This window comes from Nerophis lumbriciformis, linkage group LG01 (genome assembly GCF_033978685.3).
Source record: "Nerophis lumbriciformis linkage group LG01, RoL_Nlum_v2.1, whole genome shotgun sequence".
In the NCBI taxonomy this organism is placed as follows: Eukaryota; Metazoa; Chordata; class Actinopteri; order Syngnathiformes; family Syngnathidae; genus Nerophis; species Nerophis lumbriciformis.
In genome coordinates, this window is record NC_084548.2 from 43,045,849 (window position 1) to 43,064,650 (window position 18,802).

The 18,802-nt window shown below is 36.2% G+C and overlaps 1 protein-coding gene across 3 annotated transcripts in view; it reads left to right on the forward strand.

Annotated features, from left to right (window-relative positions):
* The window catches only part of nckap5l (NCK-associated protein 5-like), an 84,864-nt gene that overhangs the window by 56,724 nt on the left and 9,338 nt on the right, over positions 1–18,802 (forward strand). For 2 of the 3 annotated variants that reach the window (XM_061982389.1, XM_061982398.1), the window contains exons 4-7: positions 6,468–6,608; positions 14,521–14,589; positions 14,657–14,695; positions 14,771–14,890. In XM_061982389.1, coding sequence (XP_061838373.1) covers positions 6,468–6,608; positions 14,521–14,589; positions 14,657–14,695; positions 14,771–14,890 — 369 coding nt within the window. Of the gene's footprint in view, positions 1–6,467; positions 6,609–11,933; positions 11,994–14,520; positions 14,590–14,656; positions 14,696–14,770; positions 14,891–18,802 lie in introns of those variants that run through there. The other variant, XM_061982406.1, reaches the window with a different exon arrangement.

Sequence of the window (18,802 nt, forward strand, 5' to 3'; positions counted from 1 at the left end):
GTTTTCACACTAGTCAGATGAACAGTGTTCAGTAAGCACAGTGATGTCAGACATATAGATCACTTAAAAACATGATTTATTAAGACCTGCTGCATGAATCCGGTCTATTATTAGCGTATTATTATATAGAAAAGTTATTCTCAATTTGTGGGCGGCATTTCGTAATTTGCCAGAGAAGTCTGTAAATATGTACTGTATATGGGGTATCATTGTTGGTGATGTTTGTGGATTGTGTATAATGTTAAAGTGGCCAATAATATACTTGTTAAATAAGGAATACTTGGACCTACTACGCTACTGTATTACAGTGTTGGTCACTATGGTGATACTTGGAGAGCCAAGTGTTTTCTGATGTGGTACTTGGTGAAAAAAGGTTAAGAACCACTGACATAGAGAAAAATATCTGTTTGAAGACAATCAGCTGGTAGATCAACCACCCATCAACTAGTCCTGTTAAATTATCTGCTATTTATCCGCTTGTTAATGACATCTGCTAAAGCCGTAACAATAATCTGGATGCAGATTATCTCTGTGTGATGTGTGACTATTTTAAAACAATTTGTAGTTTTGTCTGAAGCTTATCATGTGTTGTTTGCTCATGAAAGCAAACCACAGCAGCTGCGGTAGCAAAGTTCAACATTTATTTAGCATCCCTTTTGTTGTCTTTTGTGCATGCTATAATTTTTATGTTAACCTTGTGAGCTTCATTATGTGTCCGTGTAGGGAAACGCTTCTCTAAACTCTAAGTAGGGTTCTGTTAACCAGGGTGAAATAATAGCTAATGTCTTCTTTGCTTGAGAATGGATCCGACACACGTTGTATCTCTTCTATAGTAGGACTGTGCTCGATGAGAAACTGACACTGTCGTTAGCACTCAGGTCTGCCAGTGGGGGTTACCAGCAGTCTTCAATAATCTTCCTGTAAACACTCTGCAAACAGCTCCGGTGGCACAATGGAACTGTTGGACGCCTCTTCAGAAAACTTTGTGCTTGCATGTATGGCCGGGATAGCAAGTGATCTCTAACATGCTTAACATACTTTTTAAACAGCATTAACAGTGCATGTGTTCGGAATTATTAAACACAGATTTGGTCCTGCAGACCATTTATGGCAGTCAAATGAATGATCTTGCACGTACGCATATACGCTACACATATGTCACCTCTACTGGAGGTAAACTCTTCCATGTAATGCTTTGCTATTTTTTTACAAGACCATGATGTAATTATTAATGACAAAGACTATTCCATCTCGTGACACCATTAGGTTCATATGTGTGGTTTCTAGAGAAAGCTGAAGTGTTGCTATAAAATGTAGTGCTGATATTTCAGGCATGCTCAATAATATTACCAGCGATGCACCTGCTATTAAAAGATCCATGTGTCGTATTATCACTGTAAGAGTGTAAGAATGTGCTACTGTCAGTGTCAGTAGGTAGAAAAGGCGTGCCAAACTTGTTTTAAATGAGGGCCACATCGCAGTTATGGCTGCCCTCAAAGGGCCGCTTCTACCAGAGGATAATATATGAAGATTATTGTGTAAGGATTTGCCTCATTAGACAATATCATTGCCAATGCATTTTATGTTTTTTTTCCACATACACTGTAAAAAAAAGAATAAAGAATGTTGATTTAAAAAAAAAAAAAATTCTGGTGGTTTTTACAGCACACTCCTGTAAAATGAAAAAATGTACCACTGTTTCTTACGGTAAAATTTTGGCACCTGAGCTGCCAGTTTTTTACCGTAAAATCAACGGTTGGTGTTACAGTGTATTCCTGTAAATGGAGAATCGGCACCACAGTTTTTATTTTTTCACGGTAAAGTTCTTCCAACTGAGCTGCCAGTTTTTAATCAACTCAACAATCATTGTCATTTTTACAGTGTTCAATTTTAATGGATACCTCGCTTTTAAATCATCTATCATCTATCATCCATCCAGCCATCCATATTTTTATTTACCGGTATTTATTTAAAAAAATGTTTGGAATACACATATGGTAATATAATATTTGTTGCAATATTAGATAATATCAAAGTGTATTTAATGCAGTACATGCAATTTAATGTGTGAAAATAGAACATACACATTTAGTAAGAAAATATATTGCATATTATTGACTCATATTATTTACAGGCTTTCGCAGGCCATATCAATTGATAGCAGGCTTTGAGTTTGACACCTATGCGGTAAAGGCTGCCTTTTATTTTTTTAGATTTTATAGGAATCGCTACCTCGGGATGTGAATGTATTGTCGAAGCTACTGAGATGCTTTGCAATGAACTCTGGCTTTTAATGTATGTTTCGTAACCAAACATTAATTTAAATGACGTGGAAGGATAGTCGTGAAGCCTAGTGAAATATATTGATATAATCATGAACAGTAGCCCTCACGGCTTGCACCAGAAAGTGACTGCATTGCCACTGTAAATAAAACTGACAAGAGTGGGGGAAGAGTATTCAATGTGCTCAAAAGCACAGAGATTAGAGCTTGAAGATTGGACTATGGAGTGATGAAAACAGTCATGTAGTCGGATGAGTCCAGATTAGGGCTGCAACAACTAATCGATTAAATCGATTAAAATTGATTATAAAAATAGTTGGGGATTAATTTAGTCATCGATTCATTGGATCTATGCTATGCGCATGCGCTGAGGCTACATTTTTTTATTATTTTATTTTTATTTTTATTTTTTTAAATAAACCTTTATTTATAAACTGCAACGTTTACAAACAGCTGAGAAACAATAATCAAAGTACAAAAACAGTACAAAACAGCGCCAGGGGGGCGCTGAGGCTACGTCTCATGAGGTGGCAGTAAGCCAGCCAATGATGTGTCATGTGCAGCTCACGTGACGACGAGGAGATTTTTTAAGGAAGCGAAGCAGCAACTGTTGTGTATTAACTTTCAGAGTGTTAGGAACTTCTTGGAGAGTACATTTTCTGTGTTTTTTTGAGTGGCAACAGGCATTCATGAGTTCAGCTTTTTTGTGAGTAACGTTAACGTTATCCCTTTGTTGCAACGCGGGGCTGATAATGTGTCTCCGGCACATTTAACTCTGTTTTGAGAGAGAAAACGCACGGTTACCAATTTCGAAATAAACGTAACGGACAGAAATATCTCAAGTTCGTTTCATAATGGATCAATGTAGCCGAGCCGATAAAGCTATATCAGAATAGTCAGAATATTTTTTTTTATTGCCATTGTTTGAAAACGGGTTCACAAACTAGGAATTTTTCTTGGTGCAATCGTGCAACATAAAACACATATAACACATATAAATACTATATTTCATATAAATCTATTTAGATTTGAGTGACGCTTTAGTGTAACTAAACGTTATGAAGGTGCTGCAAAATTGCTCTCACTATTGACGTGTAGACAAGTGTAGCCACGGAAGCCTACCTTGGCAATACATGCATTGGAGACGAATGGAACATGTAGTCAATCTGCCTTACGACCATGCCACTAGAGGAAAGACATTCAGCATCCAACATTGGTTGGAATAGGTAGTAGCCAGGTTTGAAATTCCCCCAAGCAAAATTATTGCTATTGTGCATGACAATGTTGCACTTTATAAAAAAAACTAAACATTTTTGCAACATTTTCCTTGTTTTATTTGGCAAGTTGAAATAATATGGTGCCAGTATGCTGTTTTTTTCCAATAAAATACTGGAAAGGATAGAAATGTAGTTTGTCTCTTTTATCCGATTATTAATCGATGAATCTAAGGAATAATCGACAGATTAATCGATTATCAAATTAGTTGTTAGTTGCAGCCCTAGTCGAAGATTGACCGAGCTTGTTTCATTTACTCACATCTAGGTCCAAGAATGTGCTCCAAATTAAGTCGAATGACTACTAGAATACACTCAATTGATCATGTTCTTCCATCAATGCATCTTTTTCTTCCACAATGGCCTGGATACATTGTAAGTGGCAATACCAGGATTCACTGTTGTTTAAGAGTGCAGCAGGGAAAATGACACAGCTATACAATTTATAGAAGACTGTGACCAACAATTCTAATCATTAATATATGTTGTGACTAGGGATGGGGATAATGAACAATATATTGACAAAGTGATTGTTCAGTAATATCAATTGTGTGGAATTGAGGCAAAATGAGGTTTACTCTGTAGGCAATCTTACAAGTCAGGATTCGACTCGATTCCAATTTTTCGGTTGACAATTTTAATTTATAAATCAATTCATCGTTCAACACGATTTTCGAGTTCTTAAAAAAAATAAAAATAATTGACAACCATGAATTGATTTTAGAATCAGAATAACTAACAATAGCGATTTGTATATGAATACATTTTTTTAGCCTCCCGACTAAGTGGTTGTAACCAGCAGTGGTAATTTCAGCTAAAATAAAACTTCAAGGGTGTGCATGGCCACTTTCAGACAATTTGTACATTAAAGATGGTAAAACCAAACCCATATAGTTCAATAAATGAGGCGTGTCAGAAACATTTCAGGACTGTTGATATTCATTGCATTGAGTGCCATTGACACTGAGAGTTCTTGCCACAGAAGAAGAATATTATTAATTCCATCTACAAAGAGATCCTGCAGGGTTTGCTTTCTACAATGCGCAAACGACAACGGCTTTGTGGAAGGATCCTGAACAAATCCTTTGAGGAGTGCACAAATTCCTGGCAGACAAGGCTAGATAAGTGTGTTAGACTCCATTTGAAATGTCTTTGGTGACCCGAGTCCTGGAACTTTTCTGACATTACTCTTGCGCTAATATTTGAACAAACATCCACATCTTAGCTTTGCATTTTAAGCAACAAAGCAAGTTAATGTGATCCAGTGGAACCTCGATTGGTTCTTGAACAGGGTTTGTAAATAGAAAATTTTCATATTGAAGCATATTTCTCTACAAGAAACAATGTAAACATGAATAAAGGTTTCCAGCCTCGACAAAAGTCCATATTTTAGTAAACGTTTGTACAATTTAAAAGCAATATAAAACACTATACAGTACTATATGTCAAACAAATATTGAATAAAAAGGGTGATGGATCAACTTTCTATTTAGGAAAAGAGCCAAAATAACAACAACTCGCTGAACTGTCCTTCCTTTGCAGCCACCCTGCTGCCACACAAACACACTGTCACTAGCCCTGTGGTGCACTCACAGTTTGAAATCACAAAACTCCCTAACTTCAACAGCCAGGTCGCTACAATGATTAGCAAAAGATAAATAAAATCCACTTTACCTGTTCGCTTAATCTTCTTTGCATGCAGCAGAATAACAGGGCAGCGTAGGGGGAGCAACGCGGTGGATACTTCCTGAATGTTTCATAGCTTGTCCATTGCTTTCTTTGGACTCATATTGAGCTAGCAAAACTAGAAAAATGCTTTAAAAAGGCTAAATAAAACACTTGAAAAGCACACATTGTAGCACAGTAGCTAACAGCAGATTCAGCTGCCTGCAATGGATGTGCTGCTGGGCACAAAATGGGTGGAAGAAACATTTGTACACAGAGACAAGATTCTAACAATAAAGCATATTTGTATTCGTCCTGTGGTTCGTAAATCAAAAAGTTTGCACAATGAGGGGTTCACAAATGGAGGTTCCACTGTATCTAATAATATATCTAATTAATGATGTATTCATTTCATTTTTAAAAATGTCGAGAGACAATCACTTGTTAGCTGTGGAAAGTTGAGTTAAATCCAACACTTTGTGAACAGAGGACTTTAGAACATCCATAAAGAAATGTATCCTTATAAAGACAAATAACTTGACAGCCTGCAGGATATTTAGTCAAAGCTAGTAGTGACATTGCATTAGCATATACAAACAGTTACAGGCGGTCCAACCAAGAGAGAGACCGTGTGACTTACTTTTGGCAGTTTTTTATTATTCAGAGCTCTTGTTTTGTGTGCCAGCTGTCCAAGTCAGGTTTAACCCGACTAGAAACTGTGCCGCTCCCTGATTGGCCTTCAGCCACAGCATCAGACTCTCATCATCCGTTCTAATGACTCCTTAAGGTGTGACGTTGGATCTGTGCACACGTGGACTCTCCTACTTCCTCTAGTCTGTCTGATGCCAACCAGCCGGTCAGTCAGTCTGGTGGTTGTGTCGCCCTGAGGACTTTTGTGTTGAGGGATATGTGGCAGTTTGCTCAAAACACAGAGTCCAGTGAGCGTGTCAGACTAAGCTGAATTATTAGTCAGGCTGTGTTGCAGAGGCGATAAAAAAGCATAACATTTTGCTTGTGCGCAGACACCCTAAAATTAGTGTGAGAATGAGTGTTGTCAGAGGATCACGATGATAACAACGTCACGCTGTTTGATCTGAAACAGGCCAAAGTCAGCCTTTGTTTGGGTTTTCTTAGATAACCAAAGTGTTAGCTTTCACTTGATTTCTATTGCTGTCACATGACCGTCTTTGTTGTCCTCATCCTTTTCATATGAGTTCTGCTCTCATTTACATGCACTGTGTTCCAGATGAAAACGATGTCTGACGAGACAGAGCAGAGAATGTGTGACGAGGACTTTTGCTCGGACGAGGAGGGCGAGGAGGCGGACGTGGAGTCTTACTTGGAGGACAACAGCAGCGAGCTTATGGACCGCCTGAAAGAGTTGGAGGTGAGGACTCCGAGATGTGTGAAGTGGGAAGTTTAGCACATTATTATTTGGGTTATATTTAGGGATGTAACGAGTGATCAACAAATCGATAGATCAATTTGTATTCCTAAATTTCAAGTAAATCGATCTATGCTTGGCAAGTTTGCCTTCTGGAAGATGGGTATCGATCAGAGATCGTTTTGAAAGGCAATATATTGTATTATTATCAATACTAGAAAAAGAAAAATATTGTATTAAAGAACGGCAGACTTTGTCTGAAGTTTAGCACTTTTGAATAGACTTTAAAAGTTATTCATGTCTGTTTGTCCGTCTGCGGCGTCATCAAAACAAAAACGGCGGGTATGTACGGTGATCGAGAAACGCAAACTCCACAAGACAATATCATTAATTACAACACAAAAATTTCCAGCAACGCCACGATTGTAAAAGCAGCAACAAATAAAAAGGACACAAAACAATAATATAAAGCCACAACTTAACTTTAAACCACAAAGGATGCGACGGACAAAACGGAAGTGACAGCGGATCAAACAACGGCGACATAGCAACTTCCTCCCCCGTTGAGAACCGTGTAATGAACATACCGGTAGTATATTAGTATTATTGAAAAAGTTTAAAAAAAGTTATTTGTCAGTGAAAAAGTGATCACCCTTTACTTACATTTCCAACTTTGTTCATTACATTCTGAATTTCCCCTCGGGGATTAATAAAGTATTTCTGATTCTGATTCTACCCTCGGCCATTTGGTCCTTAAGTCGCTGAAACTTGTTCAATTCAGTTCATTTAACTTCGAACATGCATCCAATACAACTACAATGTAATGCATCACATATTTTCAGTTGTTTCATTACAACATATCCGAACAGAAGTAGGAAGAAGCAGAGCTTATTTAACCCTACCCCTTTTCATATCATAGCAATTTTATCCCATTTCTTTGTTCTCTGTAACAGAACAGTGAGTAAATAAATCCATCCATCCATTTTCTACCACTTGTCCTTCTCTGGGTCGCAGAGGTGGCTGGAGCCTATCCCAGCTAAATAAATAATTGATATATAAATAAATATACCGTAAGTAAGTAAATCAATATTAAAAACATAAATAATCATCTCTCTTTTTTTTTAAGGTTCAAGATATTTATGATAATTGTTCTTCATACTTTGTGAACACTTGCAGTTTGAACAGTTTCCTAAACATGCATCATATTAGTACATTGTTTGATTTTCTTGCTTAATCCATTCCATAATTAAATTTCCCATACTGATATACTAAAGGTTTTAAGTGTTATACATGCATACAAATGTTTTAAATTAGATTTTCCTCTAAGGTTATATTTCTCCTCTTTAGTTGAGAATATTTTTTACATTCTTGGGTAGCAGGTTATAGTTTGTTTTGTACATAATTTTAGCAGCTTGCAAATGCACCAAATCATTGAATTTCAATATTTGTGATTCAATAAATAAATGGTTTGCATGTTCTCTATATCCAACATTATGAATTATTCTAACTATTGTTTTTTGTAACACGGTTAATGAATGAAGCGCACATTTGTAGTTGTTTCCCCATATTTCTACACAATAACTCTGGTATGGTAACACTAGCGAGCAGTAGAGAATATGGAGTGATTTTTGGTCCAGAACATATTTTGCTTTATTCTTTATTTATGTGTTTCTTGCTATTTACTGTATGTTGTATAATTTTTACATGAGGTTTCCAGTTCATTTTATCATCTATTATTACACCCACAAATGTGTTTTCTTTTACCCTTTCAATGTCTACTCCGTCTATCTGTATTTGTGTTTGACTTTCCTTTCTACTGTTACCAAATAGTATTATTTTAGTTTTACTGAGATTCAAAGATTGTCTGTTTTTGTCAAACCATCTTTTTAATTTGTTAATTTCTTCTGTTATTATTTGTATTAGCTTCTGTGTGTTCTCTCCTTAATAAACCACAGTTGTATCATCTGCAAATAATACTAACTTTTAAGTCCTAAGTAACTTTAACAAATGCCGTTTGTATAAAGATTAAACAATTTTGGTCCTAGTATTAATCCCTGAGGTACGCCACAAGATATTTTTAGCTCTGTAGACGTTTTTTCTCCTATCTTCTTGTATTGCTTTCCTGTTGGTTAAGTAGCTTCTTATCCAGTTCAAGACCAAACCTCTGATGCCATACTTTTCTTATTTGTTTATGAAGATATTATGATTGATTGTGTCAAAAGCTTTTGTTAAATCCATTAACACTGCAGCAGCACACTGTTTACTATCTATTGCATTGGCGATCTCTTCCATTATTTTGTTTAATGCCATTGATGTTGAACTGTTGGCTCTGTATCCTTCCGTGTTAGTTGTCTGTGAGTGTTTCATTTTTATTAATGAATTTCTCCAATCTGTTATTAAACAGTTTTTCAATAATTTTTGAAAGTCGTGGAAGTAGAGACACAGGTATGTAGTTTGTAAACTGGTATTTGTTTCCAGTCTTATAAATTGGTATGACTTTTGTTATTTTCATTTTGTCTGGGAATTTGCCTGTTTGAAATGATAGGTGTCATGATCCGTGGTCGGATCATGTTTTGTTCAGTTATGTTCTGTTAGTTTTGGACTTCCTTAGTTGTTTTGTGCACTTTGGGGGTTTGTTTTGGTCACCATGGGTACTAATTGGTTTCACCTGCTTCTGATTAGTGTTCGGCACGTTCACCTGCTGTTGAGCACTAATCAGAGAGCTATTTATTCACGTTGCTCGCCACACTCGGTCTGGCTTCCTTGTTTGCGGTATGCTATTGTTAAGTTGGTTTATTCATGTTCTCGATTCCTGACCTAAGTTGTTGCCTTAACTTCCCGTACGTTCGGCGCACTTTTCTTTTGTTTGTTTCTGTCTTTTTGGTACGGTGTATTATTTATGATTAATAAATCATATCCTACCTTCACGTTTTCGTCCGGAGTGTCCGTGTTGCATCCGGAAGAACGATCCCGCATAAAGATGCGACCCTCACGTGACAATAGGTTGCTGATTTATGTTAAAGATTCTGAAATCGCTTCAATAAAATGTCTTCTCGTTTCCATATCAATTCGGTACAATCAGTTGAGGTATTGGATTGACATTTTTTCACAATATTGATTACACCTTCGAGAAACATCGATTTGGGATTTCTTATAGTGTCGTTTAATTTCTCAATTCACTCGGGATCTGGAATCTTTTCCTCCAGATGTATTCCAATGTTCACAAAGTATTTATTGAAGCTTTCAACTACTTTTTTCATATTGTCTTTTTATTAATTTCCATCTGAGAAGTATTTAGGATAATCCTTTTTAGCACCATTTTTAATAATGCTATTTAGGATGCCCCATGTTGCTCTCATATTGTTTTTGTTCCGGTCCAATCATTGACTGTAATATTCTTTCCTATGTGTTCGTAGTATGCTAGTTAGCATGTTCTTATATGCTTTGTACTTGTTTTCTGCCTCCTTTAGATCTTTGTGTTATAAATATTTTATAAAAATGTATTCTTCTTGTTGCAAGCATTTTTCTGTCCTTTTGTCATCCATGGTTGATTATTTTTCTTTTGCTTCTTCCTAATTGTTTCAATGGACAATGTTTGTCATAAAGCATAATGACAGTATTAAAAAAAAATACCATAAACATCTACATCATTTTCACTGTACAATAGTGCCCCAACTTTGATCTCTTAGCTAATTTTTGAAAGCTTTCATACTTTGTTCAGTGCATATTCTTCGAAATGTCTTTTTGTCATCAATGTTCCTCTTATAGTTTCCGTCATAGATTATAAAAACTGGCAGATGATCGCCGATGTCGGATATTAGCAGACCACTTGTGGTATTATTATTAAAATCATTAGTAAAAATATTATTAATAAGTGTGGCGCTGTGTCCTGAGATTCTGCTTGGCCTTGTGATTTTAGGAAATTAACTCAGGCTATACATTGCATCTTTAAAGTCATCTATGGACTTTTCTTTGTTTGGGTTCAAGAGGTCAATTGAAATCTAAACATAAAAACGTAATTTTTCACTGATTTCAGTAAAAGTTGCCTTATTTCACTTCTCAAACGTATCAATGTTTGACTTAGGTGATCTATATGTACAACTGATCAGTATGTTTTTGCCTTTTCCATGACATTTCAATGGTGATACATTCTAAGATATTCTCAATCGCTAATGACATATTTTTTACCACTTTGTAGTTTAAGTTCTTCATCACATACAGAGCCACTCACCCTCCATTCTTGTTGGCTCTGTTGATATAGTTTAGTTCATATCTTTCCAGTTCAAAATCCAACCCTTTTTAGCATCTATCCATGTTTTTCAGATAGCGATAACTTTGAAGGGTTTGTTGAATCGTTCCAAAAAAATGCTTCACGTTATTGTAGTTTGCATACAAAATTTTGTTTTTGAAATGAATAATCGACAGTTTGTTGTCGATTTTAATGTAGTATTGTTCGTCTGTATATTAAAAACAGTTATTCCTGGTATGAAAGAAAAAAATTGTATAGGGATCTATATCCTTATCTAATTCTAATTCCGGACTATTGTGATCTATGCTGCTGAAGATTTTCAGTTCTATACATTCCTGTTCAGCCATCTTTTGTGTTGCCCTATGAATGTCTGAGTAAAGATCTTCTTCCCTTAGAGCAGTGCTTGTCAATTATTTTCTGTTACGCTCCCTCCCCCCCACACACACTCTCCACTGTGACTATAAATAGTATAATTTAATTTAACATTAAAGGAAACAACACACCGTTCGTTCTTTGTCTCCCACCATAGTTACAGTGAAGCCAAGTGCTTCATTATTTTCTGGTATGGCAAAAAAAAAGCTTGTTCCCCCACGCGCATGCAGCCATCTCCTCCCTGAACTTCTTCAAATCAGTGTTATTTAGTTGCAACTGTTGGCGCACTGCTGCTATCTCCATTTTAATGTTCTCCACAACACTGCTGTTGTCCCAGTGGGTGTTGTCTTCCTGCTTGTCATTCGACTGTTGGCGCAATATTGCACTCTCCTCTTTCAGCTTCTCCACCTCCCTTTTTAATGCTGTGTTGTCTTCACTGAGAATCGTCATTTCTTCTCTGAACTTTCTAAATTCCATCATTTCATCACAAGACTCTTTTCTGTCTCTGATAATCTGTTCTTGGAGATCTGTGACATATTTTTGTAAACAATTGATGATCTATTCATAGAGATTGTTGAGATCACTTCGTAACTCATTTACATTGTTTTGGAGAGTTCCCATTAATGCTTTTAAGTCCGGTTCCACCTGTCTGTTGTCAGCTCTGTTATGTCTTTATGATGTTTCTTGTTTATTAAAAATGAGAGTAGGAGCAAGTCAAACCACTGCTCTTTTAAACTGGAATGATTTGGTTGCATTTACTTTCTCAGGTAAATTTCCTGCTAATTCAACCTGAAGAGATGTTGATTGCACTTTATTTTTCATATTTATATTGTAATATTTTTATGGTGAAAAACAAAAGCAGAGGTAGCAGGTAAATCTACTGTTAAAGTGTTGGTTTCTGTACTTTTATTGAAAATTGCTTGCATGTTGAAAATGTGAGCAGAAAAGGTTTATTCTTGTTAATTCAACCTGTTGGTTGCACTTTATTTAAATAAGATGTGAATGCATTTGGCCATAAATTGTTGTTGACTTTATGTATACCCAGTTCCCTTACAAGAAATAACATGAATATAGGAAACTTCACCTGCAGTATCCAGTATTTATTTCACAATCACACCGGTTGATTTTTTTGTTTGCTTAAAACTTACTGAATCGATTTCAACTCAATGAATCGTTCCAGATCGTATCGTTCTAAAAATGTATATCGTCCCTGTATCGTATCGGCAACCATATATATATATATATATATATATATATATATATATATATATATATATATATATATATATATGTATGTATATATATACATACACACACATACATATATATGTGTATATGTATATATACATACATATATATATATATATATGTATACACATATATATATATATATACACATATATATATATATATGTATGTATACACATATATATATATATATATGTATACACATATATATATATATATATATATATATATATATATATATGTGTATACATATATATATATATATATATGTGTGTATGTATATATATGTGTATACATATATATATATATATATATATGTATGTATGTATATATACATATACACATATATATGTATATGTATGTGTGTATATATATACATACATATATATATATATATATATATATATATATATACATATACACATAAATAAATGACCCCTTTGAAGGCCTTTTGATGAGATGATTCTCCTTCACTCCCACTGATCCTATTCATTATATTCACACTGATTTTAAGGATTTTACCCATTTGTATGTTTGGAACATAATGTATACTTGTTTTAAATACTGATGGATAGTTATGTACTATAATCTCGTTTAAATATTCATATCATAGCTTGTGTATATCTATTACTCTCGTTCCATTACATCTAATTTAATCAAATGATTTATTCTGTACATACAAATACTGTATAGAAATTAATGCATTTCTGGATTTGATGTTAAACCACATTTCGTTAGCCTGTATTCTTTTATGCATGTGTAATGACAATACATTGAATCCTAATCCTAATAATGTCACAAGTTTAAATTTGTAAAATAAATCATGTTATGCAAATGTATACTACAATACAGTGGAAATAGATTTACGAACCCCTCTATTTGCGAAGTTTTCGATCTACAAACTTTTGGACCAGGCCAAGTATGCCTGCGCCTACCTACAAAAACGCAGGATGTATCATTTTAGCGGAGGCGGAGCCTTCCACTCACAAGACACACCTTTTCTGTGTTTTTCCCCTTTTTTCATTTTGCTGACTAAGTCCCATTCTTTGTGCTTTTTAATGTTTCCCTCTTGTTTTCATGTGTTTTTATCTTAGTTTTTGTGGACTTTTTGTATCTGCACTGCGACCACATCATTTCCCCTTTGTGGGATGGGATGAATAAGGTTCTATCCTATCCTAAGTAAAAAGCCAACAGACCAGTGTGGCAAAAAGGAAGAAATCCCTGTGGATTAAAAAAGTACTGTTTTCAAGGAGTACTGTTAATGGCGCTTGCAAGTATGATTGATGAAGATTGACAAAGCAAGCTCCGTGACAGTGCCACAACAAGTTTTATTCTGAAGACACCTGACTTTTCTAGAAAACAATGTCGATCTACATTCCCGTCCTCACCTATGGTCATGAGATTGGGGTTATGACCGAAAGGACAAGATCACTGGTACAAGCGGCCGAAATGAGTTTCCTTCGTCAGGGGGCGGGGCTCTCCCTTAGAGATAGGGTGAGAAGCTCTGTCATCCGGGAGGATCTCAAAGTAAAGTTGCTGCTGCTCCACATCGAGAGGGGCCAGATGAGGTGGTTCGGGCATCTGGTCAGAATGCCACCCGGACGCCTCCCTGGGGTGGTGTTTAGGGCACGTCCGACCGGTAGGAGAGGGAAGTCTGGGTTCCTCTGCTTAGGCTGCTGCCCTCGCGACCCGACCTCGGATAAGTGGAAGAAAATGGATGGATGGATGGATAATTTTGTTTTCGGCTGAAGTTGATTGAGAGATTTGAGCAAACAAATTTAAAAAAAAAGAAATACAAATATTTTTATGCCTTTTGAAAAATGAAGGACTTTTATGTCCTGTTTGGCTTTGGGGTGTTGTGGAATAACTACCAGTGTATTGTACACATGTGAAAGAATTGGACATTGACATTTTTAAATTTAACATGAAAAACAATCCAACAACAACAATGATGGCCAAAAACACAGCAAAAATTTACTGAAAGGACAAAAAAGTCAGCCTTTGTCACCTGGGGGTTAAAAGTTGCATCATTTCTCTCTCACACAGGCAGAAAATTCCTCCTTGATGCTGGCCAATGAGAGTCAGAGAGAAGCGTACGAGAGATGCTTGGATGAGGTGAGTTCCAAACAAAAATTAACATTTCCAATCAACACAAGAGTACAAATCATGTTTTGGTTTTCAGGTGGCCAACCATGTAGTCCAAGCTCTGCTAAATCAGAAGGTAACATACGATACACTACAGTGGCATCAAGGTGTGTTAGTGTCGTGTTACTATTCTGTGTGTTTTCATAAACAGGATCTGAGGGAAGAATGCATCAAGTTGAAGATGTTGGTGTTTGACCTAGAGAGACAGAACCGAGCACTTTGTGAGCTTTTTCAGCAGAAGCTGCCCAATCATCCTACTGCTCACTACCAGGTGACTATTCCTCTTCTTCAACGTGCAATAAGATAATAGTTTATTCAAACAAGCATGGAATATGTCACATGGTTTGTTTACACTTACACAATTCAATTTCAATGTCCGAAAAGGAATAGGAAGAAGTAGAGCGTATTCAATCCGATTTTTTTTCCTGATCATATAACCTTTGTGCCGCCCACACCCAACAATCAACTATCAACCTTTGTGAGGCTCCTAATAGGATGCTTCCAGAAGGAAGTGGCCCCTGACCCGAGAGCTCCAGGGAGCGCCACCAGCAGGCTGTTACTGCTGCCCTGCCCTAAAGAACAGCAAGCCGCACCAAAAGCACCATAACACCAAAAAGCCAAATACATGCACCCAAAGCCCAGAAAATGCCAAGCACACCTGCAAAAGCCACTCAGCATCCCAAATCCCACCCTAAGACCAACATCCCCAACAGAGTAGTGCTTACCACTTAGAAAATAGACAATAATAAAACTGTGCACAATTATAAATTTGGAGCCAAGTAACAGGACGTTTTCGACACCTTTAACAAAGGTTTTGGATTAAAATACTAAAAATTAGGGCTGCCAAAAATAACAAGTTATATCATATGATTAATCACAAAAAAGTAATGCATTAATCATGCGTATACACAGATTAATCACACAATTTATTTTGACCGTTCATGTTACTTTTCCTTAACCACAGATGGTTTCCTAAAAAGGTGTGTGGTGTTGCACGGTCAGTGATCAGGTCGATGCATACGTCAGTGCAATGATAAGTGAGGAGACTCCGACTGTTGCAAATTTCACTTCAAATAAACTCTGACTGGACTTTAGATAAAACTGTTACCAAGCTCTGAGCAAATAAATTTTGTGCATTCAAGTAAAACATTTAACAAAATGTTCCTGTATGACACTCTGACAAGAACATTGCATCTGTGTCCAAATATTGGGGTCCTTTTTAAGTTAATTGAAATTATACAAGCAAGCAATAACCTGTAGTTAAAACAATAATTTGACAGCACTACTAAAAATAGAAACACAATAAACACACACTAATACCGTCCGTTTTGAATACTTCTAGGATATGAAGTATTTTTCCAAAAATTTCCATCGTTTCATAGTTAAAATATATACAATAAATCAAAATGTATCAATATCCTTAATTTAAGCAGGTAAAAACTCATTGAGCTTAAATCTCTTTTCCAAGGGTGGCCTGGCCAAGAGGGAAGCAAAACAAGGTTACAAAAATATATATACAACAAAAACCGCAGCAGTCACACCCCACAGTTAAATATATAAATTACTTATAACATGAGCATGACACGACAGGTCAAAAAAATATTAAATGTTTCAGTAAAAACAAGTACAGTGCCTAATACAACTGGTTTCTTGATCCTTATAAACTGGACTGAAATTCCCTCAAATTGATCAGCTCAGTTAACCTCAGAACCTTTTGTAAGTCATTCCAAGACCAGGGCGTAGCCAATCTGAAGGCTTTTCCCCCAATAATTGTGTTGGTTCTAGGAACAAACATGATAAAAATTTGCAGCAACTGGAGTCTCTACACATATAAGAACACACATAGGTGGGAACAAGCCTGAGAAGTGATTTATATATAAAAACCATCCATCGAGAAAATCTGCAAAGAGACAAAGCTGGACAGTTTGCCGTTGCATACAAAGCGCAGAGGGGGGCAAGGTTGCCACAACCAGTAATAAAAAGTAAGGCACAGTGATATACACGATCTAATTTTTTTTCAAATAAGTGTCAGGAGCATTCATAAAAAGCAAGTGTCCATAATCTAGCAAAGGCATGAAAGTGGTCAGGATCAAGCGTTTCCTAACTTGTAGGGTAAAACAAGACATGTTTCTAAAGAAAAAAACCCAATTACATTTTAAGGTTTGATAAAGGTTTTCAATGTGTGATCTAGAAGACAATAAAAATCCCCGAGTACTTATATGATGTCACCATTTCAAGTTCAACCCTATGAGCAGTTAATATTTTTGGAATGTTCAATGGCAATGATCTGTTTTATAGAAGATCTTTTTGTTCCTAATTGTCAATGAAAAATGTTTTCTGAAATTAAAATATGATATGTATATGAGGTTTATAGTAACAATATTTCTATGAAATATGTAAGTCAGCCATGTATGAAATACAGTGTACCAGTGACGTGCGGTGAGGTTCATGGCTGGTGAGGCACTGACTTTATCACAGTCAGATTTACAAACATATGAACCCTAAAGAGTATCTTATTCACCATTTGATTGGCAGCAGTTAACGGGTTATGTTTAAAAGCTCATACCAGCATTCTTCCCTGCTTGGCACTCAGCATCAAGGGTTGGAATTGGGGGTTAAATCACCAAAAATTATTCCCGAGCGTGGCGCCGCTGCTGCCCACTGCTCCCCTCACCTCCCAGGGGGTGATCAAGGGATGGGTCAAATGCAGAGGACAAATTTCATTACACCTAGTGTGTGTGTGACAATCATTGGTACTTTAACTTAACTTTAGCTTTACACATACAAACTGTAGCACACAAAAAAGCACATTTAATAAAAAAAACGTTATTATGGTCTTACCTTTACTTATAAATGAAGTCCATTCGCCGCTGTTGTGCTGGATTAATGCACCCCCTGACGGGAGTGTTATATCAACTAAAGCCCTCACTTAAACTTTCCACGTGCAAGATTGAATCTATTTAAAAAAGTGTAACCGAGGGTTTATAAATGTGGCCTATACCAGTGGTTCTCAACCTTTTTTCAGTGATGTACCCCCTGTGAACATTTTTTTTAATTCAAGTACCCCCTAATCAGAGCAAAGCATTATTGGTTGAAAAAAAAGAGATAAAAAAAGTAAAATACAGCACTATGTCATCACTTTCTGATTTATCAAATTGTATAACAGTGCAAAATATTGCTCATTTGTTGTGGTCTTTCTTTAACTGTTTGGAAAAAAAGATATAAAAATAACTAAAAACTTGTTGGAAAATAAATACGTGATTCAATTATAAATAATGATTTCTACACATAGAAGTAATCATCAACTTAAAGTGCCCTCTTTGGGTATTGTAATAGAGATCCATCTGGATTCATGAACTTAATTCTAAACATTTCTTCACAAAAAAAGAAATCTTTAACATCAATATTTATGGAACATGTCCACAAAAAATCTAGCTGTCAACACTGAATATTGCATTGTTGCATTTCTTTTCACAGTTCTTTTTGACAGACATTTAAAAAAAATCTCACGTACCCCTTGGCATACCTGCAAGTACCCCCAGGGGTACGTGTACCCCCATTTGAGAACCACTGGCCTATACTGTATGAAACTACAAAATAACAAACACGGAGGCTCCAGTTTACACGAGGACCACTTTATTTACCTTCTTTCAAAAAATTCCGCTCCCCCCCATGTCATCACTTCCGCTCTTAGCGCCTTCAAAATAAGAGCTCAAGGCATTTACTGTATAACAGCGCATAACAGGAACTTAACAACACAAAGAGGAAATCCCATAAAAATAGGTTACAAAAGTTATATAATAAGAAGCCAAAAAGTGCAAAAACAATTATGTTCGTGTTGGAGAAGTTATGAATTAGGTACACCTGCAGTCTGCAGGTGTACCTAATGTTGTGGCCCTGCAGTCATTCACAACTCCTCCAACACGAACATTATTGTTTTTGCACTTTTTGGCTTCTTATGAAATAACTTTTTTTAAATAGATTCAATCTTGCACGTGGAAAGTTTAAGTGTGGGCTTTAGTTGATATAACACTCCCGTCAGGGGTTACAATCTACGGCGGGGGTGCAGGAGGCGGGATTACTGGAGCCTCAGCCAATGCGTCTTTTGCAGCCGTTTTATGATCGCTCAGCACAAGAAATACGTTACACACATACAGTTGTTGACAAAATACACTGTACATTA